The following is a 26,822-nucleotide window of genomic DNA, read 5'->3' on the forward strand; positions in this document are numbered from 1 at the left end:
GAAGAGATGCCCCGTTTCTCCAGCTGAGCCTGGGCTGATCTGATGACATTCACATCTCTGGTAGTTGACAGCCTCCCTTGCATCACTTTGGTTCCCAGGGCTAAGAAGTACGGACCTGTCGTGCGGGTCAATGTCTTCCACAAAACCTCGGTCATCGTCACGAGCCCCGAGTCGGTCAAGGTAGGAGACAGAGTGGTTTCCGAGGGGAGCCCTCCTCCTCCCTGGGATGGGTGCATGAAAGTCTACCCCCAGGGACTGTGGGAGAAACGTTCCAGAGTCACGCGCATTTGGGCTGGTTTCCCAAGGATCCTGAAGGGGACAGCATCTTTCCCTCTAACCACCCACTTTTTGGCAGTGGGGTTGGGGGCCTCCTAAAAGCAGGGCTGTTTGATGTGGATAGTGAGTTATTGTTAGACTCTTCTGGGCTGGGAGTTTTACCCAGCTGGTGCACACGTGCCTGGTTAGTTCACCTCTCTTAGAAGTTCCTTCATCTGCGAGGTGGGATTATAACCCCTTTCTTTAAAGACTATGATGGGAACTAAATATTGATCCATTTATTTAACAAATAAAGGGTCAAAAGATGCTTCAACATGCACTTTTCTATGTGCTTCACAATTATTAACCCATTTAATCCACAGAGGGGTAGGGACTCTTGTTAGTCCCCATTTTAGAGGTGAGGAAACAGAGACAGGCAGCATTAGTTGGCCTATAATATGTGCAGGCTGGCGTCTGCCATATAAGTACTAAGAATGGCCAGTTGGCAGAACTGGGCTTAAATCTGGGCTCTGCCACCAACTGGCTATGGAACCTTGGACAAATTACTGTTTCACTCTGAGCCATAATTTCCTCGTCTGTAAAATAGGGATGATGCCTCTCTTACAGGTGCTTATAAGAATGGAACTGATGAATTGGGAGATTGGGATTGACATATATATACACTAATATGTATAAAATAGATAACTAATAAGAACCTGCTGTATAGCACAGGGGACTCCACTTCGCTGTACAGTAGAAACTAATACAACGTTGTAAAACAACTATACCCCAATAAAATAAAATTTAAAAAAGAATGGAACTGAAATAATGTGTGTGAACCATCTAGCCCGTGCATGGCACACAGCAAGTGCTCAATAAACGATTGTGCTGTGATTCTCATGGTGGGTACTGAGCTGATGTGCGGGGGTGATGCTCTGCTCAGGCAGTGGCTGTGGTGACACTAAGGGGGACAAAATACAGCTTGGGGTCTAGATCACAAGACAAGTTGAATGACCATGGTGTCTCTAACAGGATGTTAAAAGTCATTTTATTTTTAAAAAGTTTCATTGCAAATACAGACACATGCCTTAAGACTTTTAATAGCATGCTACCAAAAACCATACACAAGACCTTCACGACGCTCGATGAGATAAGAACTTGAAAGACATATATTAATATGATGAATTACATTGCTTAGCATTTAAGTGTTAAATCAGCACTTCCTGGTCATGATACAATTTGTTCCTGGTTACGATTTGCTCATCTTTTGCTAAGAATTTTTGTTTCTATATTTTTTCTTCTCTTGATCCCTGGCTTTGGGATCAAGTTAATAGGCCTCATAAGATGAGTTGGGAAATGGTCCCTCTCCTCTGTTTTCTGAAAGAGTTTGTATAGGAGTAGTGTTATTTCTTCCTTTAACGTTTGATAGAATTTACCAGTGAAGCCATCTGGGCTTGGCATTTTCTTTGAGGGAAGTGTTTTTGTTTTTTTTAAATTATGCAGTCAGTTTTTAAAGTTGATATATGGCGATTAAGATTTTCTATTTTTTCTTGAGTTTTGTATCTTTCAAGGAATCTCTCCTAAATTGTTGAAATTACTGATAAAAAGTTGTCCACAATATTTATTTATTATCTTTATCATGTCTACTGGATCTCTGGACATGTCCCCTCTTTCGTTCCTGAGAACAGTAATTTGGGTTTTCTTTTATCTTATTGAACAAGCTGGCAAGAGGTTTCTCAATCATATTCATCTTTTCAAAGACCCACCTTTGGTTTATTGGTTTTCTCCATTGTTTGTTTCCTATTTTATTGATTTCTGCTCTTTTTTTTTTTTTTTTTTTTTGCGGTACGCGGGCCTCACTGTTGTGGCCTCTCCCGTTGCGGAGCACAGGCTCCGGACGCGCAGGCCCAGCGGCCATGGCTCACGGGCCCAGCCGCTCCGCGGCACATGGGATCCTCCCGGACCGGGGCACGAAACCGCATCCCCTGCATCGGCAGGCGCACTCTCAACCACTGCGCCACCAGGGAAGCCCCAATTTCTGCTCCTTTTTATTTCCTTCCTCTACTCACTGTCAGTTTGTTCTTGTTCTAATTTTTTAAGGTGATAGCTTAGATAATTGATTTTAGATTTTGTTTCCTTTCTAATATAGGCATTTAAAGCTTTACGTTTCCCTGTAAGCCCTACTTTAGCACAAATATACCACACATTTCAATATGTTGTGCTTTTATTTTCATTCAGTTTAAAATAATTTCTTAATTCCCTTGTGATTACTTCTTTGAACCATGGATTATTTAAACGTGTGTTGTTCAATTTCTAAGTATTATAAGATGTTCCAGATATTTTTCTTTTATTGATTTCTAATTTAATTCTGTAAGGTCAGAGAAAGTGTTCTTCATGATTTCAATCCTTTAAAATTAATTGAAGCTTGTTGTATGGCCTAGTATATGGTCTATATTTGTGAACGTTTGTGAGCACTTAAAAAAAAACATATGTTCTGTAATTGTTGGAGTGTTTTAGAAATGTCAGTTAGGTGAAGTTGGTTGATAGTGTTCTTTGAATCTTCTAAATCATTACTAATTTACTTTCTACACGTTCTAGCATGCAGAAAGTAAATTACTCTCTACTGAGAGAGGAGTGTTAAACTCTCTAACCCCATCATGGAATTGTCTATTTTTACTCTCAGTTCTATCAATTTTGATTCATGTATTTTGAAGTTGAGTTACCAGGTGTGTACACATTAAGCAAAGTTATATCTTTGTGATGAATTGATCCCTTTATCTTTAGAAATTTCCCCTTTTTCCTTGGTAGTATTCCACTTCCTGAAGTATATTTTGTTTGGTATTAATATAGCCACTCCAGCTGTCTTATGTTTAGTGTTTCATGGCATATCTTTTTCTATCCTTTTCCTTTCTTTTTGGCCATGCCATGTGGCATGCAGGATGTTAGTTCCCTGACCAGGGATCGAACCCATGCCCCCTACAGTGGAAGCGCAGAGTCCTAACCACTGGACTGCCAGGGAATTCCCTCTATCCTTTTACTTTTTATTATTATTATTATTTATTTTTTAAAATTTATTTCACTTATTTATTCTTGGCTGTGCTGGATCTTTGTTGCTGCATGTGGGTTTTCTCTAGTTGCAGCAAGTGGGGGCTACTCTTCATTGAGGTGTGTGTGCTTATTGTGGTGGCTTCTCTTGTTGCAGAGCACAGGCTCTAGGCATGCGGGATTCAGTAGTTGTGGCATGCAGGCTCAGCAGTTCTGGCTCGTGGGCTCTAGACCGCAGGCTCAGTAGTTGTGGCACACAACTATTTAGTTGCTTAGTTGCTCCATGGCATGTGGGATCCTCCCGGACCAGGGCTCGAACCCCCATCCCCTGAATTGGCAGGTGCACCCTTAACCACTGTGCCACTAGGAAAGCCCTATCCTTTTACTTTTAACCTATCTGGAATTTTATATTTCAAGTGGGTTTCTTATAGATAGCATATAGTGGAGTTTTGCTATTTCAGTCAATCTGAAAATCTCTGCCTTTTAATTGGAGTGCTTAGGTCATTTACATTTAATGTAATTATTGATGTGGTTAAGTTTAAATATACCATGCTGTTGTTTGTTTTCTATTTGATCCACCTGTTTTTTGTTCCCTTTTCCTCCTTTCCTGCCTTTTAGATTGAGTATGTTTTAGTATTCCATTTTATATCCACTATTGTCTTATTAGCCTCTTTCTCTCTCTTTGTGGTTGTCCTAGGATTCATAGGATAATCTTTAACTTATATCAATCTATCTTCAAATAATATTATATCACTTCATCTCTGTTTACTTTTAAGACTTTCTCTTTATCACTGGGCTCAGAAATTTGATTATGATCCACCTTGGTGTGCCTTTCTTTGTGTTAATTCTATGTAGGATTCTTTGAACTTCTTGGATATGTGGGTTCCTTGAGCATATTTGTAAAATTGTAATAAATGTGTTAAGGTTCTTGTCTGTGAATTCCGTCATCTCCATTATTTCTAGGCTTGGTTATAGGTCAGATTTTCCTGCTCTTTGGCACGTCTAGTGATTTTATGCTGCACAATGGACATTGTGACTTGTACATTGCTGAGTGCTCAGTTCTGTTTTACTCCTTTAAAGAGTGCTGGACTTCATTCTGGCAGATCACTTGGATCCTCTCCAGGTTGCTTTAAGGCTTTTGAGGGTTGATCAAGTGTAGGCTTTTACTCTAGAGCTAGTTTAGCCCCACGACTAAGGAGTAACCCTTCTGAGGACTCTAATAAAGGCCTTGTGTCTGAGGTTTAACTGTGGCCAATGGGGACTTGAACAATTCTGAGCTTGTTTGAGCTCTGAGAATCGTTTAGCCTATAGTTACCCAGTAACTCTCCTTTCCCCAGAAGTTTTTTACCCGGTCTTGTGGAGTTTCACTCTACACATGCCCAGATTGGTAGTTATACAAAGATACAGGGGATCCCTGTGCAGATTTCTGCACAGGACCTCCTTCTCTGCATAGCTTCCTCCTCTTGAGTCCTCTGCCCTACAAATTCTAGGCTTTTCTGGCCTGCCTGGACTCTGACCTCTGTCTTATCAATTTGGAAAGCCTGCTGGGCTGTATTTGAGTTTATTCTTTAAGTGCCTTTGTCCTAAAATTGCCTCTGGGCTGAAAGCTGTAGGGCTCCTATATTGTAGGGCTCTTGTTTTTTTTTTTTTTTTTTCCTTTTCCTTCTGTCATGGTTCACTGCCCACTGTCTAAAAGCAGACATTGCATAATTTTTGCTTATTTTTCTGGCTGTTTATGGCCGGAGGGAAAGTGCCTAGCAGTTACTCCTCTATGGGCAGAAGTGCACTGTCAGAATGGGCAACAGAAGGCAGCAAGGTGCTGGGGGTTCCCTGTGCATCCCTCATGTCCCAGAGCCCAGCTCACTGGGCCAAACAAAGGATCTGTGGTTCCAGAGACAGCAGGCTGTGGGGACCCTGGTCAGAGACTGTGCTGAGGCTGTTCTGCCTCAGGGGGTGCACCTCAGTTCAGGTGGGGAAGGGCTGGCACAGACCTTGGACTACCCAGAGGTATTTAAGTAGGGCCTGGGAGGTGGGCCTTTACTGCCAAGGTCTTTTTGCAGAAGAGGAAACCAGCAGACATAGGATAGTGACAGAACTTGGTTTACAAATGACAGTTTGGGGGTAGGGATGGGGTCCCCGGGATGTGGCTTGTGAGCTGAAGTCAACATTTCTGGGGTTTCCTTTGAGCTGAAAATTTGGCTTAGATTCCCAGGAGCTAAGTCCACAGTCACCAGCAGCCCCTGGGTTTAATGGATAGCAGAGATGTCACCTTACTGCGTCCCAGTGCCCACAGGGTAAAGCCAAGCGTCCCGCAAGGCAGGCTTCGGGGGTCTGGCCCAGCAGCCTCTCCAGCCCCCCTGCTGCTGCCCCTCCCCTGCCTCCACACCTCCACTCCTCTGCCCGAATGCACCACCATGTGACAGGGGTTCTCCTGCCTGTATCACAGCTTTCTCTCCCCTCGCCCCCGCAGCAAATTGCCTGGATTCAAATCCTATGGCCACCATTTACCATGTGGTGACCCTGGGCCAGTTTTAAACTTCCGTTTTTCACCTAGATGTACGATGAGCATAAAAATACCACCCACGTCTTAGGGTTGATTGGGCATTAAATGAACCCTAGGGCGCTGGTGTGCATTTGGCATTCATGGAGCACCTGCTGTGTGCCAGATGCCGTTCTCTGCACTTTTCACGTAGAAACAATTTTCTCTTCACAGCAACCCTACCAGGCAGGTACTCTCCCGAATCCCATCTTGTAAAATAAGGAAACAGGGGCAGAGGAGGTGAGTAACTCACCCACGGTCATAGAGTTGGCAAGTGGTGGAGTGAAATATTTGAGCCAGATTCAGATTTAAGCCAGTGGAACCCACAGCCTGGGCTGTGCTGCCTCAAAAGCTGCTAGCTAATGTTACTGTTGCTACCCTCCTGCTCTTGGTGAGGAAGTGGACCCTTCCTCCAGGAAGCCTTCCTTGACTTCCACGGCTGCGTTGGCACTAACAACACTGAATCTGTGCTGAGTGTCTCTCCTGTGTCCTAGAAGCCCTCCTACCAGGCTTCTCCCCTTCCCCACTCTGGTTTCAGAGCAGCCCAGGCCTTTTCTTGTTGCCACTTTGGAAGGTGGCGTGGTGTGGGCTCCTGAGTGTGGGCATTGGAGTGAGGAAGCCACCCTGCATCAGTCCCCAGCTGTGTGACCACAGGAAAAAATCACTTCACCGCTCTGTGCCCCGCTTTCCTCATCCCTGAAAGACAGGACTTCCGGAGGGAGTAGGTGAGATCACTCATATGGGCGTTCACGCCGTAGCTGGCCCTCAGCTCAGGGTGATTATTTGGAGGGTGTTTCGAAAGAGACAAGAAAACTGCTGACTCTTCTGCAGCCTCTCATGGGTGCACAAGCTCATGTTGTTTTTCTGGGGATGTTTAGAAGTTCCTGATGTCAACCAAATACAACAAGGACTCCAAGATGTACCACGCGATCCAGACTGTGTTTGGTGAGAGGTAAGATGCGAGGAGGTGTCTGGGGTGAGGCCAGGAGAGCCTCTGGCTGCAAGTGGAGGGTTCACAGGGTCCAGAGTTTTGGATGTAGCATTAAGTCCCAATACCCTGGCTGCCGAGCGCACAACAGGGGCCATCCGTGGTGGTCACCGCTCTTGTCACCAGCACCTTCCTTCTCGCCCGTTCCCCTCCGGATGGCAGGTGGGAATGCAGGGGTCACTGAGGTTGGGGCACACAATCACCCTTATGTATGTACGTATGTATTATGGTAAAATTCACATCACATAAAATTCACCGTTTTAACCGCATTGGAATTACAATTCAGTGGCATTGTTACATTCACCATGTGGTGCAACCATCACCATTGTCTGGTTCTAGAACATCTTCATCACCCCAAAAGGTGACCCGACCCCATCAGGCAGTCAATTCTCATTCCTTCACCCGTTTCTCACATCAAGCGTTTGTCTCTTCCGCAGGCTGTTTGGCCAAGGCTTAGTGTCCGAATGTGACTATGAACGCTGGCACAAACAGCGGAGGGTCATGGACCTGGCCTTCAGCCGGAGGTGAGTGTGGCCGCAGACAGGCCCTGGGGTCATGGCTGGTTGCTCAGAGGCGGTGCTGGGCTGCCAACCTGGGTGGACTTGGCAAGGGAGAGTCTTCATTGGAAGGGGCTTCACCTTCACCCAGGCTGAAGGGAGAGAGGAAGGGCACGGCATTACTGGTCAAAGAGAGACCAAGACAGCCAGCGGGGTGGGCGTCAGAGGGGCCCCCAAGTAGTCTGTGAGCGTCAGGAGCTGAATGACCATGATGCCTGGAGGTGTGGGGTCCCTGTCCCCCAGCAGCTCCCTTGGCTCAGACTTTATCATTCCTTGTCTGGGCTTTTTCATTTATTATAGTTTTCATTTTTTGGTAGCATTTTATTTTTAAAGTAGCTGTTTTCACAAGATATAATCCAAATACTATACAACTCACCCATTTACAGGTACAATTCAATGGTTTTCAGTATATTCACAAACGTGTACAACCATCACCATGGTTGATTGTAAAACATTTTCATCACCCCCCAAACCAGTCACTCCTTATATCCTGTCAATGCCTGCCGCTTCTGACAACCACTAATTTAATTTCTGTCTCTATGGGTTTTCATATTCTATACATTTCTTATAAATGGAATCATACAACATTTCTTTTATGCCTGGTTTATTTCACTTAGCATATTTTCAAGGCTCATCCACATTATAGCGTGTATCAGAACTTCATTCCCTTTTATTACCAAATAAGATTCCGTTGTATGAACATACCACATTTAATGTTCCATTCATCAGTTGATGGACATTTAAGTTGTTTTTACTTTTTGGCTATTGCAATAATGCTGCTATCAACATTTTTGGGTGATATATTTCTCTTGGGTATATAGTAATGGGATTGCTGGGTCATATGGTAATTCTATGTTTAACATTTTGAGGAAGATAATCTTTTATTTTGATATAATTTCAAATTTACAGAAAAATTGTCAGAATAGTCTAAGGGACTTCTGTATATCTTTTACCCAGATCCACTTAATTGTTTATGGTTTAAATCACCATATGTTTTGTCATTTCTTCTTTATGTGTATATATAAATATATTTATAATTTTCTCTGTGTGTGTGTATGTATATACATTTTTGCATAGTGCATGTTTTTTAAATTATTTGAGAGTAAGTTGGAGACATTGTAATCTCTTCCCTTAAATGCTTCTGTGTGTATTTCCTATGATCATGGGCATTCTTTTACATGACAGCAGTTCAGTTATCAAAATGAGGACATTTAACATTAATCCAATACTGTTATCTTATCCATAATCCATATTCAAATTTTGTCACTTGTGTAATGACAGCTTTTTGTATTCTTGTCTAGGATCCAATCCAGGTCCATGTGTCAGGTTTAGTTACCGTATCTCTTTATTTTATTTATTTTTTTAATTTTAAGTAATTTAATTAAATTAATTCATTTATTTTTGGCTGCATTGGGTGTTTGTTGCTGCACGCAGGCTTTTCTCTAGTTGCGGCGAGCGGGGGCTAATCTTCACTGCGGTGCGTGCGCTTCTTATTGCAATGCCTTCTCTTTCTGCAGAGCACGGTCTCTAAGCCCATGGGCTTCAGTAGTTGTGGCACACGGGCTCAGTAGTTGTGGCCTGTGGGCTGTAGAGCGCAGGCTCAGTAGTTTTGGTGTGTGGGCTCAGTAGTTGTGGCTCATGGGCTCTAGAGAGCAGGCTCAGTATTTGTGGCCCACGGGCTTAGTTGCTCCGCAACGTGGGATCTTCCCAGACCAGGGCTCGAACCCACGTCCCCTGAATTGGCAGGCAGATTCTTAACCACTTCGCTACCAGGGAAGTCCCAGTTACCATACCTCTTTAGCCTCCTTCATTCTAGAACAGTTTTTAGTCTTTCCTTAAATTTCTTGACCTTAAGATTACAGGCCAATTTCCTAGAACATCCTTCAGTTTTGTTTGTCTGCTATTTCTGTTCAGTTACACTCAGGTTGTGCCTTTTTTGGTGGGAATGGCCCAGGAGTAATGTTGTATCCTCCTTACGGCATTGTTATCTGGAAGCATGTGTTGATCTGTCTCATTGTTGGAGATGTTAACTGCTCCCTTGGTTAAGGGAGCCTCCAGGCTTCTCCACTGTGCAGTTACTGTTTTGTATGCAGTCTGTGGACAACCGTATAAACATTTTCACCTAGACTTTAGTCACAGCCTCCTCCCTGGCCTCCCCACCTCCTGTTTCCCTCCTCCAATGCATCCACCTGACCGCCCTGGAGAGATCTTGCTGAAACTCAGATCTGACCACCTCTCTCCTCTGTCCTGAAGCCTTCAGTGGCTCCCTATGACCTGAAAGATGAAGGTCAGACCTCACTCCCCCTTAGTCTGCCCCTGAGACCCCTCCAACATTTGGACCCTCTCACCTCCACCTTTCTGGAAACGCTGGGCTCTTTCTGGCATCTCTGCCTGTGTTGCTGCCATTCCCTCTGCCTTCTGTGCTACCCCAAGAAATTCCTCTGACTCCTTTGATACCCAGCTAAGATGTCACTGCTTTGGGGAACTGTTTCCTGACCTTCCAAGACTGAGTTCATGTCTCCATGATGGCTCTTGTCACATCCACTGCAAAGATTCTCATTCAATCTGCCTCCCTCACTAGACCTCGGGTCCGTGAAGGCAGAAGATGTACCCTGTTCCTGGACCCCTGCACCCAGCACGGCACCAGGCACTTCACAAGCCCTCCAGGAATGTCCATAGAATGAATGCATGGAATGGTCTTGGTCTTACTGGAAAGTTGCCAGGAATGATAAAAGGAATAGACTAGAAGGAGGCATTTATTTAATGAATACTTGTGCCAAGTGCCAGGGTTATGAAGGCCAACCAAGGTGACGTGGTCCCACCCTCAGGAAGCTTTGAGGTTATGGGAGGACATAGATTCTAACCAGATGGCCGCCCATAGTGCTCATGATATAAATACCAGCAGCACTGTTTTGGTTGACCCTCTCCATTACACTGAACCTCACGTTTTTTTGTTGTTGTTTTTTTTTTGCGGTACGCGGGCCTCTCACTGCTGTGGCCTCTCCCGTTGCGGAGCACATGCTCTGGACGCGCAGGCTCAGCGGCCGTGGCTCACGGGCCCAGCCGCTCCGCGGCATGTGGGATCTTCCCGGACCGGGGCACGAACCCACGTCCCCTGCATCGGCAGGCGGACGCTCAACCACTGCGCCACCAGGGAAGCCCCAGTCCGATTATTTTGTATCTGCAGTAGCTGCAAGGGATTCAGTACTGGTGTGGTAACCAGCGCATGAGATCCAAATAGTCAATTTGAATGTGATTTTAAAAAAAAAAAAAAGACAACTACAAAGAATCTTGCAAATAAATATATACTTGCAAACCATGTAAGTGTTATGAAAAAGAAGTCCAGGGTACTATGGGAGCATGTATTGGGACTACTTAGGCTTAAGAGACATTTCCCTGAGGGTGTGGCATTTGAGTGTCCACCTGGAGAGAGGGCAGATGTTAAGGTGTTATGAGGCATAGGGATGGAGGGTGGGAGAGGAGACAGCTCAGGCAGAGGGGACAACATGGGCAAAGGCCCTGAGAAAGGAAGGAGCATTGGGCTTTGGAGAAGATAACAGGTCATTGTAACAGGAGAGCAGTGCTGCAGGCAGGAATGAACGAGAGCAGACAGCCTCCTGGGCCCAGGTGAGGATTTACCCTCCCTCACAACAGGGTGCTTCAAAGCATTTTAGGTGGGCAAGGGACCAGATTCGAGTGGTGCTTTCATTATATGCCTGGGCCACAGAGAACAAGACATGCAGCCAGCATGGGGTGGGAGCAGCAGTGACCAGACAGATGCTGGGGCCTGTGCTAGAGCTGGGAAACAGAGCAGGGCTGGCTGATCGGCAACGAAGAGTGGATAGTCTTTCCTAATTAAAAAAGTTATTCTTTTTTTTTTCTCTTCCCCAATTTGCTCTCTTTACTGTTTTTTAAAACCTCTTATTTGGAAATAATTTCAAATTTCTAGATAAGTTTCAAGAATAAGAATAGGAGAAAAAAACACCCTTATACCCTTTACCCAGATTGCTAACATTAAAAACGACTTTTAATTTCAAAAGCAGCACTTTCTCTTTGTAAAAATTCAGAAATATGTAATGTACAAAGGGACAAGTTCCCCCCTTTCCACTCCCTCAGGGATACCATTTTTGTGAGTTTGGAGCACATCCTTCCATACCTCTTTCTAAGCTGTATGCCAGGCAGACAAGCCAGGTAGCTGTGCCGGGACAGGGGCGCTGTGGGTTGGGAGCTCTGGGTCAGAGGACTCACTTCTGTGTAGGGCTGGGCACTATGATTGCTCAAGGACAGAGAGTGAAATGGGATAACAAAAGGCTGCAGATGGTGGCCCCAGGCAGGGCAGGTAAGGAGAGTGGGCAGTGCAACCAAGAGGTTGGAGGGGAAACTTCATAGACTCTAAGAGGCCCCAGAGGCCTTTCTTCCCTTCCTTCCCACTGTCTTCTGGAGTTTCTACATTGCCATGTCTCCTTGGGGTCAGAGTTGAAGGGCCAAGTGGCAAACAGAGGACCCATGAAACCATTAAAACTAAGGGTAAAGGGACAGTGGCCATCCTGAATGGAGGGGGCTGGTGAAATCCAAGGCTTAGTTTGATTACTGCAGCCCCATCCTGTGAGCTGGGTCTTAAGGGGAGACCAGAAAGGCTGGGAGGGGCCCCCACCGCCACTCTGCACACTGGTCTCCCTTCAGAAAGGGGGGCACAGGATGTCCGCAGCCCTGGGCTGGTCCCAGTGGCCACTGATGTCTGTGCTGTTTCCTCAGCTCCTTGGTTAGCTTGATGGAAACATTCAATGAGAAAGCGGAGCAGCTGGTGGAGATTCTGGAAGCCAAGGCGGATGGGCAGACTCCGGTGTCCATGCAGGATATGCTGACCTGCACCACCATGGACATCCTGGCCAAGGTGATGGGAGGATGGTGGAGTGGGGCGTGGGGAGGGCCACACGGGCAGAGGGCATTTCTTCCCTCCCTCTTCCCTGCTTGCTTCCCTCCCCTCTCCCCACTTCTCCACATATAAGCTGCCCCTTCTCTGGGCTGGGAGGGTCATCTGTTTTATCTCCTCGAACTTTTAAAACAACAGCGTGAGGTTGGAGCTACCTAACTCATTCTCTAGAAATGGACACAAAGAGATGCGGAGACAGGCCTTTGGCTGGTCAGTGGCAGGACTAGGACTGGATCTCAGGTCTGCCTGACTCCCAGCCCAAGCCTACCTCCCCCTCAGCAGCCCCCATGGGGTATTGCTTGACTTTTCACCCTGGCTGTCTCAGCAGTGGCCCAGGTAACCCCCAATCCAGGTTAAGGATGGAGTTCAGGCACAGTGAGTGAAGTCGTCACCATTCAACAATTCACTGGGAAACTGGGTGTGAAACAGACACACAAGGAAGGCTGCATTTCAGGGGAAATGCATCTTGTCAAGGAAGGAAGCCAAGGTTTGTTGAGTGGCTACTATGTGCCACTTAATCCTACCACATCCCACACGTTCGGGATTATCATGGGTTGTTGTAAGGAGTCGATGACAAGACGCACACAACCCTTAGCTCAGGCTCTGTCCTGGGTCTTCAGTCCTCCCATCACCCACGTATGACCTTGCCCTTCTCTCTCCCCCAGGCAGCTTTTGGGATGGAGACCAGCATGCTGCTGGGTGCCCAGAAGCCTCTGTCCCGGAAAGTGAAACTGATCCTGGAGGGCATCAGTGCATCCCGAAACACTCTGGCAAAGGTACCTGCCATCGTAGCTTGTCTTGTCCTCATTTGCTGGAGAACTTCCTCCTGTGATTGTTTTCAGAATGGGTTTTGAGCTCTGATATGTCTGAAGTGACTTGCAAATCAGTTAGGATTTGCATACATCCCCTAAAGTAGAGGCTGAAAATAGAAGTGGTTTAAGTAAATTAGGAGTAAATCTTTCTCTCATGTGAAATGATCCTGAAGCAGGATGGCAATGATGACCCCACAATGTCAGATGTTCCTGGATTTTTCTGTCTTTCTGTTCCACTGTCTCTAGCACATCACCTCATTGTTATAAGATGGCTGCTGCAGATCCAGCTATCGCCTCCTTGTTGCAGGCATGAAGGAAGAAGGAGGGGGAAAGGTGGCACTGTTACCAAGCCGAACTTGGGTCTGCTTGCCCACACGCAGTAAAGCCAATATATTGATACTGGGTTGTGGTGAGGGAAAGTGCAACATTTATTGCAGGGCCCCAAGCAAGGAGTCTAGGCAGCTAGGGCTTAAAAGGCCCAAACTCCCTGAAGGCTTTCGGGGAAAGGTTTTTAAAGACGGGGGTGTGTGTTTGGGGTGGAGGGAGGGTGTGGGTATGTGATTAGCTTGTGGACAATCTTCTGATTACTTGGTGGTGAGGTAATCGGGAGTCAACATCATCAACCTTCTGGTTCCAACCAGTCTGGGGTCTACGTGTAGGTGCGCAGCATGCAGTTAACTTCTCCCACCTGGTGGCAGCTTCAGTATCTGGAAAACAGCTCAAAGGACATGGCTCAGAATATTCTCTGTAGCCCTTGAGGAGGAACTAAAGATTCTTGACTTTGTTTAATAGTTAAACTATTATTTTGTCTTGCTGGACTGTTTTCCTTTCTTTCTGCATTTTACCCCTTCTCTGATTAAATTCGCTCTTTGGAACTCGGGGAAGGCCTAGGAGGCTAAGGTTTTTCTATAGACAAGAGGCAGGCGGAGGACATGGGGGTGGGGGTGGTCTGTTCTGGGAAGACCCCATAGAGTCCTGCTCGGCTACAGTACTTGAGTTGATTCCCAGACAGATGCTCAGGGCCCCCTTCTGTACCCTGGGACTTCAGACTCTGAGCTTAGAGTCCCCTGATGCCACCGCACCTTTTCAGCAGTTAATTTCCCTCTACTTCCCTCTGGCTGAAGTTTCCTCCTTCGATGTGATCCTAATTGCCTCCATCCTTCAGGATCCCTTCTTATTTTCCAGTGCTCTGTGGATACTTTAAGGCGTCTTTCCCATCATTTCTAGGGATTTGGGGCAGGAAGGGGAAGCCAGTGCTTGGGCTTAGGCCACATGGCTTGCGGCATCTTAGTTGCCAGACCAGGGATCGAACCCGGGGCCCCGGCAGTGAAAGTGCCCTAACCACCGGACTGCCAGAGAATTCCCCATAGCCCACCATTCTGATAAAGTCTCCTGGCTACTTGATCTTTTCTAGAATGTTCTCACATTCTTCCACCCTCCCAGCTTGCTGGTGCCGCTGTGGATTTCTGAAGTCATTTTGAAGTTGGGGGGACAGGGGAGAGCGAAAGTGTGTGTCCAGTCCACCACGCTGAGCTGGAACTCTCATTTAGTTTATGCCGGGGAAGTGGAAGCAGCTTCGCGAGGTCCGGGAGAGCGTGCGTTTCCTGCGTCAGGTTGGCAAGGACTGGGTCCAGCGCCGCCGGGAGGCCCTGCAGAGGGGGGAGGACGTGCCTGCTGACATCCTCACACAGATTCTCAAAGGTGCCAGGGCTCCCTCGAGGGCCTTGGGAGGGCCAGGCAGCGGGGGTGCCCCCCATCAGTTGACTCCAGCCGGTTCCGTCTGGCTCTAGGGGAGCGGGGAGTGGGGAGGAGACCAGGATCCTTAGTGTCCCAGGCGGCATCTACTCCTGGGGCTCTGAGACTCGCCTTGTCTTTCAGCTGAAGAGGGGGCCCAGGACGACGAGATTCTGCTGGACAACTTCGTCACCTTCTTCATTGCCGGTTTGTAGCTTCAGCAGCCACCAAAGGTTCAGAGCTTTGCAGGAATGAAGGGGACCGTGGATGGCTCAAACCCTGGCTCAGAGATTTTCTTAGACAGTCTGAGCAGAGCTCTGCTGTGGAACTGGGGGGCTGGGGTGAGGGGAGCAGATGCCCTCTCTCTTAGCTTGGCGAGGCCCAGGAGGCTGTCTTGGTGGCCTCCCACCTGGTTCTGGAGCTGGCGATCATGAGGATTTGTGAAGCTGTCTTTTTGGGTTCAGGAGAGCTTGGCCACTTGAATTCAAGTCTCTGCCTCACTCAAAGTTTATGCCGAGGCCTTCCGCACTCTAGCACCAGGAGATGTGCTAAGCAACTTTATTCGTTTGCTCATCAAATATTTCTTGAGCGTTGTCCTTCACCTGGAAAGCTTCTCCTCACCCTTCAGCAATCCCTTAGGTGTCTCTACCTCACGGAAGCCCTCAGGGATTGCCCAGACTCATCAGGCCCCAGTTAGAATCTCTCCATGGCGCCCAGAGCTCCTCTCTGCCCACACATCTCACAGCGTTAAGTTGTATGTTTATCGGTGTAATTCGCTAAGGTCTGTCTCCCCCAGCTGATTGCGTGCTCGGTGAGCCAGGGGTTATGTTGTTTTGCTCACCTGTGTATTCCCAGGGCCCAGTGCCGTAGGTACCCATAAAGATCGGATGAAATGAACGAAGACCAGGCACAGGCTTCATAGTCTGTTGGTGGAGGTGGACAGACAGACAGGATTGCCTTGCTGGGCAGTGGATTTTCAGAGGAGGAAGCCTGCTTCCCCTGCGAGAGGGTCACGAAGGGGGAGGGGGTCTGCCATGTGGACGGCGTGGAAGAGGGCCCTCCAGGTGGGGGTCACATTCGCAGATAGCCCGGGAGACCTGGAGCAGTAGGGCTGGAGCAGGACTCCAGGGCACCGTCCTCCGTGCGTGATAAAGTGCTTGCTGAATGAAGGCTGGCTGGTCTTCATTCTGTGAGCCAGGGGCCCGAGTCCGGGATGTGGTTCTTCCATAGGCCGGCTCTGTAGCCTGGGCCTCAGTTTCCTCATCTGTGAAATGGGGATGTCCATCCAGCCTTCCAGCTGGGGTTTAATAACTTCCCTTACGTCCTCCTCGCAGCCTACCACGAGCCCTGTGCCCCTACTGCAAGGGGCCGGGGAGAGGACAGCTGTGTCTCTCCTCCCATTGTCCTTTGAGGAAACTGAGTCACTGTTGGCAATGCAGAGCCAGGGCCAGGCTTGGACTTCCGGTCACTTCTGATTCCCCGGCCCAGCCTCCCCTGTGGGGTCCCCTGGCCGTGACTTGCCCACATTCCAGCCCTGGGAGCAGCTGGACCTCCTTCCCAGCACCTACTTGCTGGAAGGTGTAGGCCCTCCTCTTGCATTCCAGCAGCCCCTGGGGCCCCCTGGCTGGCAGTGGTTGCCACCTGTTAAGCTCCTTACCCCTTTAGAGGAAAGTGGTGCAACTCGGCTCCCTCCCTGGCCAACCGGGGTGGGGGTGGGGTTGATGCTATCAACTTGACCAGATCCTGCCGGAACCCAGAATCAGCCCTCTCCACCTGGGAAGTCGGTCCCCATGACAGGAGATGCACCCTCTCCAGACCTCAGGGGCTGGTGCCCGCAGCTTCATGGGCTTTGGGCTTGAAAGCTGTGCTTGACTTGAGTCCTAGCTCTGTTCCTCCTGCTGTGTGACCGAAGAGGGACACATTCCTCTCAGCCTCAGCTTGCTCTTCTGCAAAATGGGGACGAAGATCCCTCCAGGCCAGGCAAGGCACAAGGAGGGTTGGAGCAAGGGGCTTTTAGGGTGTGAGACACGGATGCGTGGGGTGAAGGCCATTTCTTTGACAACATAGGCGGCACCGGGAACGCGGAGGTGGACAGGTGTCTCCCTCGTATCTGTACGTCTGGCTCAGCCAAGGGGGAGAAGTGAGGGCTTGAACTACCACCAGAGGCTTGGGGTCTCAGAGGCCAGGCAGGCTGGGCCAGCGGCAGCCCCGTAGGCCTCGTGGAGCCTCCGCTCTCCTCCTTTCCTGCAGGTCACGAGACCTCTGCCAATCACCTGGCATTCACGGTGATGGAGCTGTCGCGCCAGCCGGAGATCTTGGCGAGGTACGAGGAGGGGAGATGGGGGGCTCCCCTTGACGTTGGTGAAGGGGTTTATCTGATGTCTTGTTCCTAGGGGACCACCTGCTCCCGTCTCCCACGGCTGAGCCCCCTCCAATGTGTCCTGCCTCCCTTCACCCCAGGGTCTTTGCACATGCTGCTCCTACTTCTAGAAGCTCCTCTTCCTGCTTTTCTCCTGGAGAATTCCCCCTCATCCTCCTCCCCCTTCCTCTTTCCCCTCCTCAGAGGCCTTCTTAGACCCCTGAAGCATCCACTCTGTTTCCCCTCCTAGCCTCCTCCCAGCTCACAGATGCCTTTTCTCCTGGGACTGTTTGCTTTGAGTCTATTTCAGTCATGAAACCAGAAGCTCCAAGAGGGCAGGGACGTGGCTCTTTCCCTCCCAAGATGTACTCAGGGCCTGGCCAGGGGCTGGCACTGAGGACTGAACAGAATTCCAAGCAAAGTGCTGAGGGAGCGCTTGTCTGCAGCTGGCAAGACAAAGGAGGGCATCGCTGGGGAGATGGCATTTGAGCTGGGCCATTGGTTTCCTTAAATACAAAGAGTGTCCCTCAAGGACTGTTGCACAGATGGGCTGAGCTAAATGTAAGAGCGCTCTGCAAATGCCGCCGACAGGCTTGGGGGTGGGACCTCCGTGGACATGGGGAAGGGTCCGTCAGGGCAACGGTTGTCATCACCAGCAGGAAAGGGCAGACTGAACGATTGCCTGAGAATATAACACCGTTGACCCTTGAACGACAAGGGTTTGAACCGTGCGGGTCCACTTACACATGGATGTTTTCCACTAAATACCTGCTACAGCACCACACAATCCACAGCTGGTTGAATCCGTGGATGTGGAGCCACGGACACCCGGCTGTAAAGTTATACTCGGATTTTTGACTGTGCGGAGGGTCGCTGCCCCTAACTCCCGCGTTGTGCAAGGGTCAACTGTAGTTTAGTGGTGTTTAAAAATACGTAATAGTATTTATTAAAAATTTGGAAGAAAGCAGAAAAGTTAAAATAATGATTATAATGATAAACCCACCTGTGGTGCCCCCATCCACCCAGTGACAGTTCATGGTTAATTACTGAATCTTGCCGCGTGTATTCTCACATTGCCCCACAGTTTCGCAACCTCTTCCCAAGTTCTTTTTTTTTAATATTGTGTCTACGTGTATATATGTATATCATATATATATCATATATAATATCATATATATAATAAAATTTACCATTTAAACCATCTTCAAGTGTATGGTTCAGTGGCATTAAGTACATTCCCACTGTTGTGGATCCATCACCACCATCCATCCCCAGAACATTTCAGCATCCCAAACGGAAATTGTCCCCGTTAAACACTAACTCCTCACTCCCTGTCTCCCTCCAGCCCCTGGCAACCACCATTCAGCTTCCTGTCTCCAGAAACCTGACTCCTCCCGGGACCTCATATCAGCGGAATCATAGTGTATTTGTCCTTTCTGTTTGGTTTGTTTCACTCAGCGTAATGTCCTCAAGGTTCCTCCGCGCGGCAGCGAGTGGCAGGATGCCCTTCCCTTTTGAGTCTGAGTGATATTCCCTTGTATGTATGGGCCGCATCTTCTTTATCCATTCGTCCATCAGTGGACACTTGGGTTGCTTCCACTTTTTGGCTATTGTGAATAGTGCTGCTGTGAACGTCGGTGTGTAAGTGTCTATTTGAGACCCGTCTACCCAGAAGTGGGATTGCTGCATCACATGGTAGTTCTGTGTTTAACTTTTTTTTTTTGCGGTACGCGGGCCTCTCACTGCTGTGGCCTCTCCCGTTGTGGAGCACAGGCTCCGGACGCGCAGGCTCAGCGGCCATGGCTCACGGGCCCAGCTGATCCGCGGCGTGTGGGATCTTCCCGGACCGGGCCACGATCCCGTGTCCCCTGCATCGGCAGGCGGACTCTCAACCACTGCGCCACCAGGGAAGCCCTGTGTTTAACTTTTGAGGAGCCTCCATACCATTTTCTACAGCAGCTGTACCACTTTACAGCCCCGCCCGCCGTGCACAAGGGCTCTGATTTCTCCACACCCTCACCAGCCTTGTTATTTTCTGTCTTTTGAGAAAAGACCCCATCACGGGTGGGAAGTGGTCCAGGTCCACCTGTACGGCTGCATATTATTCTAACGGTGCACGTCCTAAGGCTCGTACCTGCATCCCTGCATCGCTCCTTCTGCTGTTTCCAGCTGCTGTGAACCGGGCTGAAATAGGCATCTTTTTGCAAAGACCTTGTTCTGTGGTGGTTTGTTTCCTGCAGCCGACTCCGAGCAGCACACACAGTGGGTGAATGTTTTAAGGGCCTGGAACGTAGTTCCCAGCTGCCCGGGTGTGTGCGTTTGGACTGGGAGGTTCTTTCAAGAACGGGGGCTGGGGAGCAGTGTGTGCAGCGGGGAAGCCCCAGGCCTCTCTCTTCACGCTTCCTCCCAGCCCGCCCTTCTTAAAACTAACGTGGGGCATCTCTCCTTGGAGACGAACTTGTCTTTGTCTGACTGACAGGCTGCAGGCCGAGGTGGACGAGGTCATCGGTTCCAAGAGGCACCTTGACTGCGAGGACCTGGGGAGACTGCAGTACCTGTCCCAGGTGTGGGGATGGGGGAGAAGCTTCTGGGCAGAGGTGGGCGATTCATCGACCAGCCTGCTGCCTCCTTGAACCCTTTAGTACAGGGGTTCTTGAACGTTGCTGCACCTGAGAATCCCCTGGGAGGTCAAAAAACTGCCCATGTCCAGGCTGCTCCAGACCAATGATACTGAGTCGCTGGGGGCGGGACCCAGCATGGCTACGGTTTCCCAGGTGATTCCAGTATGGAAACCAGCTCAGTTAGTAAAACCCAGTTAGGCCTGGGTTCCACAAGCGTTAGGCTTCCCAGCTGGGGGCCAGGCTCAGCAGAACCCCCCTCCAACCCCCAGCACAGCACAGGAGGAGGCCTTCCTCGAGCTGCCAGAGTCCTCGGGATGGTGGGAGCCCTGGTTTAGAGGGAGGCCTGGCTCTGGTCTCTGGTCTGGTCTGGTCTCTGGCACTGTGGCTTTGCACAACCCCTCCTCTGGGCCTTGGTTTCTCCTTCTGTCACATGAGGGGTTGGACACGCAGAAGACGCTAACCTTGCAGGGGTCAGGGACCCAGTTCGGCCATGGGTGCACATTCAGCACCGTGAAATGGAGCAGAGGTTCGGGACATGCTTCTGGCACTTTCCATGGGGTCTTCTGATGTCTCTCGTTATCTCCCTGTGTGGTGTCTGCAGGTCCTCAAAGAGTCGCTGAGGCTGTACCCGCCAGCGTGGGGCACCTTTCGTCTGTTGGAGGAGGAGACCTTGATCGATGGGATCCGAGTCCCCGGCAACACCCCGCTCCTGGTGCGTGGGGGCCCTGCCTGCCTGCCCCCAGCTGGTCAATTCGGGGCTGTCCGCTGAGGTCAGGGACTCCTCTGAAGTCCGTGGCCCCGTTATCCTCCCTGACCTCCCCGTGCATTCTTGTTTGAGTCCTACCATAACCCTGTGATGGATTTTCTCTCCCCGCCCCACTGTCCAGTGTAAGATTACAGCGGATGATTCTAAAAGGGAGGTGCCTCATTTACAGCTGAGGCTGCTGAGGCTCAGAGAAGTTAAGTTACTTTCCTGAGGTCACAAAGCCAGCAAGGAGCAGAATGGGACGTGCCCAGTTTCAGAGCTGGCCCAAATTTGCCCCAGTTCCTTCTCTCTCCACCGCCCCTCGTCCCACTGAGGTTGACTTTCTCCCCCCCCCCCACCCCGTTCTCCTTTACATTTTGTCCCTTTGGCTGTTTCCTCATTCATTCATTCATTCAGGCTCCATTCATGCACAATGACCTCCCCAAACCCACCACCTGCCCCCCAAAACTAGAATGTAACCACCTACGTAGGCATCCTTCTCCTGATTCCCCCCAAAAGCTGTCGCTCTCCTGAATTCTGTGCTTGCCATTCCCTCGCCTTCGTGTGTGCGCACGCCCACACAAGAACATGTCCTAGGACTTGCTTTGTGACTCAGTCCAATGTCTATGAAGATAGTGTAGATTTCCATGTGTGGCTGTAGGCCGTCCGTTTTCACTGCTGTGTAATATTCTGCCATGTGAGTTGCACATTGATTCCGGGGTCAACAGGCATTTGAGAGGGTCCCAGTTTGTTGCCATTATGAGCACAGCTGCTGCTGTCAGCTTTCCTGTCCTTGTGTCCTGATGCAATGTGCAAATGTGTTTTTTGGGTGTGTGCCCAGGAGTGGGAGGGCTGGGTTGTAGGACAGATGACTAATCAACTTTATAAACTAGGGACAAATTATTTTCCAAAGTGGCTTTGCCAGTTCAGACACTCCCTTGCGGTGTAAGAGAGAGTCTGTTCCTTATCTGCCTCACCACTTAGTAGGGGCCAATTGCTTATTTTTTGCCAGTTCAATAAGTTTAAGGAAAGTATTTTGCTGTGGTCTTGATGTGCCCTTTCCCGACTACTGGTGAGGCTGGGCAGCCCTACACTGGTTTTCCTCTTCTGTGAGGTGTTTGTTCATTTCCCTCTCTTGGGTCGTTTGTCTTTTCTTATTATTATGTAGAGTTGTCTTTACAAATTCACATGTTAATCTTTTATCAGGTAGATGTGTTGCAAATATCATCTCTAGATAGTGGTTTGTCTTTGTTTTTAATGATCTGACGTTCTTAAATTTTTTAGTGGTTAGTTATCTTGTTTTGTCTTGTTTAAGAAATTCTTCCCTGCTTTGAAGTCAGAAGAGTATTCACTTACATTGCCTTCTACCGATTTTACACTTTTGAAAGTTAAGCTCCTATCTATCTGAAAATGATTTTGCGTATGGTGTGAGGTAAGGGTCTGTGTTTGCTGAGGCTACTATCGCAAAGCATCACGGACACAGTAGCTTAAAGAGCAGAAATTTATTTTCCCATGGTCCTGGAGGCCAGAAGTTCAAGATTTAGGTGTCAGCATGTTGGTTTCTTCTGAGACCTCCCTCCTTGGCTTGCAGACAGCTATCTTCTCCCTCCATCTTACCTGGCCTCTTCTCTGTGTGTGTCTGTGTCCTAATCGCCTCTTCTTATAAGAACACCAGTCATACTGGATTAGGGGCCCCGATGACCTCATTTTAACTTAATTACCTCTTTAAAGAGCCTGTCTCCAAATACAGTCACATTCTGAAGTTAGGACTTCAACTTATGAATTTTAGGGGGATGCAGTTCAGCCCCAGACAGAACCTATGTTTATTTTTACATAGGAGAAAGACGTGCTCCAGTCCCACCTGTTGAGTCTCCCGTCCCCAGGGCTCTGCCAAGCCCTCTTCAGCACGTACCAAACCTTCATTCATGTGTGCTTCTTTGTTTTGGCCACACCATGGATTTTAGTTCCAAGACCAGGGATCGAACCTGGGTCCTCGGCGGTGAGAGCGTGGAGTCCTAACCACTGGACCGCCAGGGAATTCTGTATCTGTACTTTTTATTTTTTTTAAAAACATCCTGCACCAATAATACCACCTGCCTTAACGACCATCTCTTCAGAATGCCCTTACATCTGGCAGGGCGAGGCCCTGGGGCTGACTCTCAACCCACGTGTGCAACTCCGTGGACCTTGAGTGGGCAGACCCAGGCTCTAATCCCGGCCCTGCCCCCTGCTGGCTGGGTCATCTCAGGGAAGACCCTGAACCTCCAGGCCTCAGTACCATCCTTGTAAGATGGGATAATGGTACCTGAGTCAACAGGATAATACAAGATAATGTACATCACGTGTCTGGCAAAAACCCCTGGCACATAGTAGGTGCCCTTTGCTGACCTTAGACCCCTCCTGGTCTTATGCTCCCACTCAGCTCCAGGCCCCCCCTCCAGCCCTGGATGCCCTAGACTCTCACACAGAGAACCAGGGGCAGCACGGGCTTGGGGAGACACTTTGTGCAAAGGTCAGCACCCAGGGCCCAAGTTATGGGGCATGAATGGCCCCTGGGGGCCGGGGCATGGAGCATCAACTTCAACCAGGAGGCACCAGGTGTGCAGGTGAAAGGCTAGTGGGGGCTCTGTGGCTCCCCCACCCCCACCCCGCTGAAGCAAGCCTTGTGCTGAAGAGAAACTTTGAATAATAACAGCTCCCGGGAATCTAGAGAAAGATGGCCTCGCAGCAGACCTGAGTTTGCATCTCATTTTGGCCACTTACTTGCCAGGTGACTTCAGGCAAGTCATGAACCTCTGAGCCTCAGTTTCCTCATCTGTAAAATGGGGATAATTGTAGCTCCCCCCATAGGGTGAGGTCAAGCATGGGATGAGGTAGCATGCCCAGCTGGTTGGCAGCATATTGGGCTGCCCCCTTTCTTCCTCTTAGAGACTTTTCAGGGGCCAGTGGAATTCCGCACTGGTCCAGATGGGCAGGTGGAGAGATGGCCAGGTGGAGAGATGGGTGGGGAGATGTGTGGGTGGGGAGATGGGCGGGTGGAGTAGAGCAGGGGTGGGGAGTGGGGGAGGGGGTACTCTGCTCCGAGTCGCCCCACTGGGTGACTGCAGCAGGTTGGGGAGGTTCGAGGGGACCCATCCTCGGAGCCAGAGACAAGCAGATCCTCTGCCCGGCAGTTCAGCACCTATGTCATGGGGCGGATGGACACATACTTTGAGGACCCGCTGACTTTCAACCCAGATCGCTTCAGCCCCAAAGCACCCAAGTAAGTCTCTCTTCAAGCTGTCCACAAGTGGAGACCTGGTGGGAGGTTGGTCCCAGAGGCCTCTGGTCTGAGCTGCCTGTGCTCACTGAGCCCACATAGCCTTCCAGATCACTGCGAGGGAGTTGTGAACCCCACTCTACCCACATTTACAAGGAGGAAATCACGGCTCAGAGAGGCTAGGTAACTTGCACAGAGACGAACAGCCAGGAAGGGACAGAACCAAGGTTTGAGCCCAGCTCAGACTGGTTTTAAAGTCTGTGCTCATAACCAGTCCCTTATACTGGGAAGGCCTGTGACTTGGGCAAGTGATGGCATCCCTGCCCCCCCACACCTTGATGCTCCTATCTGAGAAATGGGAATACCGACGGCTCCCTCTAGAGGTGGCTGTGGGGGTGAATGGTTTCAAGTACTGAAGCAGTGGTGGGGAGGAGAGCCAGGCTCAGGGGACAGATGCCTGAGTCCAGACCCAGACTGCCCAGAGCTGGGCATGCGACCAGCTGAATAAGTGGAGTAAGTGACGTAGGACCTTGGGAGTGCTGCTTTGCCTCTCTGAGCCTCAGTTCCTCCATCTGTGAAATGGGAATAATAACAGCTCCTTCCGGAAGGCTCAAAGGAGGATAAAATGAGACAATGCTGACCCAGAGCTTAGCCGAGTAAGCTGTTGATGTCTTTAGCATGTTCGAAAACCAGCCCTGGCCCAAAGCCGGTCATCACAAGGTTGGCTTTGTCACAACTGTCGCGGGGCTGCCTCCTGACGCCTCTCTCCCCGCACGCAGGCCGAAGTTCACCTACTTCCCATTCTCCCTGGGACCCCGCTCCTGCATTGGGCAACAGTTTGCTCAGGTAGGGGGCCAGCGCTGGGGTTTCTGCCCAGAAGTGACTGCGGGGTGACGTCTTGTCCAGGAAGCATTTCAGAGCCCTGCTCTGGGTCCCTGGGCTGGGGGCTGGGGGCTGGGGACCCAGGCAGCTGTGGCATTTGCTGTTCATTCCCTCATTCACACCACTGACCCCCACCCCCACCCCACCCCCGCGCGCACAGATGGAGGTGAAGGTGGTCATGGCCAAGCTGCTGCAGAGGCTGGAGTTCCGGCTGGTGCCCGGGCAGCGATTCAGGCTGCTGGAGCAGGCCACGCTCAAGCCGCTGGACCCCGTGCTGTGCACCCTGCAGCCTCGGGGCTGGCAGCCCGCGCCCCCGCCCCCGCCCTGCTGAGGGGACCCGTGCAGGACCGGACTCCTCCGCCAGGGCCACGCCCACGCTGTTCCCCTGCCCTCTTCCCCGGGAGCGCCCTCCACACTGGCTCCCAGCGGCGCTCTGCACACCGCCACCTGCTTCACAGCCCTGAGAGCTCTCCGTCCCCTGCTAACTCCGCTGCCCTTCCTGGACCAGAGCCTGCCATCTCCCAGCTGCCGCCCAGATGTGCTGTTGTCTCCCCCAACCTCTTTGCACAGACCACGCCCTCTGCCAGACGTCCTAACTCTTGCTCACTCCCTAAAGCCCTCTTCAGGTGTCACCTCCTCCAGGAAGCCCCCCTTGCCACCCCCCGGCTGGGCCAGGGGCTCCTCCTCTGTGCTCCCTTGGCCACCTGTGCTACCTCTAGCACCACACTGACCACACTGTATCATGAGTGTCCTTCGATGTGACCGACTGCCCTGCCAGGCTGTGAGTGCCTCAAGGGCAGAGTCTGCGTGTGATTCACCTCTGAGCCCCCTGTGCCCACCCAGGACCTGGCACAGAGTCGATGCTCAATAAATAAATGTGTTGACTGCATGAATGAACTGCCAGACCAGGCCAGGGCGCCCTGGCCTCCATTTTCTCATCTGTAAAATGGGTGCCTTGTTGAGGCTGATCTCCCTAAGGGCTGATGCAGCTCTGGAAGCTGCCCCTGGAGATGCCCAGACAATGCCACGTCGGCAGAAGACGGCCCAGGTTCCCAGGAGGGCCCCATGTTATGTGCAAGGCCATGCTCCTGGGGGGTGAGGCCGGGACTGTGGGCAGTTTTGAGAGCTTGATTTGAGAGGGTCGGGGGCCCTGGGGCCTGTGTGGTCTAGTCTGCTCCCAACAAGGCCACTGACACTCCAGAGGGCCTCACATAGGATGGAGCCCCCAGGATCTCTCTTGAGGGCAGCTTGGTGGAGCTGAGTGTGGACGCCTGGCCTCACACCCACTGCACCTGTGCACCTGCTGGCACAGGGCTGCCCCTCCTGACCTGGGCAGAGGAGGCTGCTGGGGCCCAGGGGCTGAGACTGTAACCCTCGCGGCAGTGGGTGGGTGAGGAAGCCGTCCCTTCCTCCTCGAGGCTGAGGGGTGGCCAAGGGGCAGGAAGTACTGGACCTGCCATGTCCTCTGGGCCTGTCCAAGGGAAAGGGCCTGTTTCTCCTTCAGCACTTGGGAGTTCGTCGTCATGCAGGAACAGCTGGCCCACTGCCCGGGGTACGTGCACCGGACAGGTCCCCCCACCATACCTGAGAGGGCACAGATCCGGACTGGCCCCTGCTGTACGTCAGCTCCTCAGCCCCTGCTGCAGTCTTGAACGACAGCTCCGAGGGGTCTTCCCAGTTAGCAGACGGGGAAACTGAGGCTCAGGGGAGGAAGTGGCATGCTCAGCACAGGTGGGTGTTCTGCCCTAGGATGGGGCTGCGTTCCCAGCCCAGGCTGGACATGGGGTCCCACAAGAGCGGTCGGTCGCATCTGAGCCTCCGGGCAGGGCGTCTGGCCTCTGGGACGCCTCTGTAGCTGCAGGCTCCTTGCCGAGTGAGGGTCCTCCCGCTCCCGCAACCCCGGACTGACCTGAGCGCTCGGCTGGGCCCTTATCAAGCTACACTCCACCCTCTCTGTTTCCATCTCCCTGCCTTGGGGGTGGGGTGGGGAGGTCAGAACCTCCTGTGGCTCTGAGAAGGGTGTGTCTGGGCCAGCTGAATCGGGTCAGCTGGGCTGGGGCCTGGAAACCTTTCCTTTTAAGCCCCCCCCCCCC

At 50.6% G+C, this 26,822-nt stretch overlaps 1 protein-coding gene across 1 annotated transcript in view; it reads left to right on the forward strand.

The window, feature by feature from the left end:
- The window catches only part of CYP46A1 (cytochrome P450 family 46 subfamily A member 1), a 33,035-nt gene extending 7,417 nt beyond the window's left edge, over nucleotides 1–25,618 (forward strand). Inside the window, exons 3-15 of the mRNA XM_024759499.1 lie at nucleotides 99–180; nucleotides 6,718–6,791; nucleotides 7,265–7,351; nucleotides 12,140–12,278; nucleotides 12,983–13,093; nucleotides 14,680–14,830; nucleotides 15,008–15,070; nucleotides 17,114–17,186; nucleotides 19,702–19,786; nucleotides 20,445–20,555; nucleotides 23,762–23,850; nucleotides 24,627–24,693; nucleotides 24,890–25,618. Coding sequence (XP_024615267.1) covers nucleotides 99–180; nucleotides 6,718–6,791; nucleotides 7,265–7,351; nucleotides 12,140–12,278; nucleotides 12,983–13,093; nucleotides 14,680–14,830; nucleotides 15,008–15,070; nucleotides 17,114–17,186; nucleotides 19,702–19,786; nucleotides 20,445–20,555; nucleotides 23,762–23,850; nucleotides 24,627–24,693; nucleotides 24,890–25,060 — 1,303 coding nt within the window. The 3' untranslated portion in view covers nucleotides 25,061–25,618. The remainder of the gene's footprint in view (nucleotides 1–98; nucleotides 181–6,717; nucleotides 6,792–7,264; nucleotides 7,352–12,139; nucleotides 12,279–12,982; nucleotides 13,094–14,679; nucleotides 14,831–15,007; nucleotides 15,071–17,113; nucleotides 17,187–19,701; nucleotides 19,787–20,444; nucleotides 20,556–23,761; nucleotides 23,851–24,626; nucleotides 24,694–24,889) is intronic.
- The last annotated feature ends 1,204 nt before the right edge of the window (nucleotides 25,619–26,822 follow it).

The sequence above is a fragment of the Neophocaena asiaeorientalis genome, unplaced genomic scaffold (genome assembly GCF_003031525.2).
Source record: "Neophocaena asiaeorientalis asiaeorientalis breed wild unplaced genomic scaffold, Neophocaena_asiaeorientalis_V1.1 scaffold476, whole genome shotgun sequence".
NCBI lineage: Eukaryota > Metazoa > Chordata > Mammalia > Artiodactyla > Phocoenidae > Neophocaena > Neophocaena asiaeorientalis.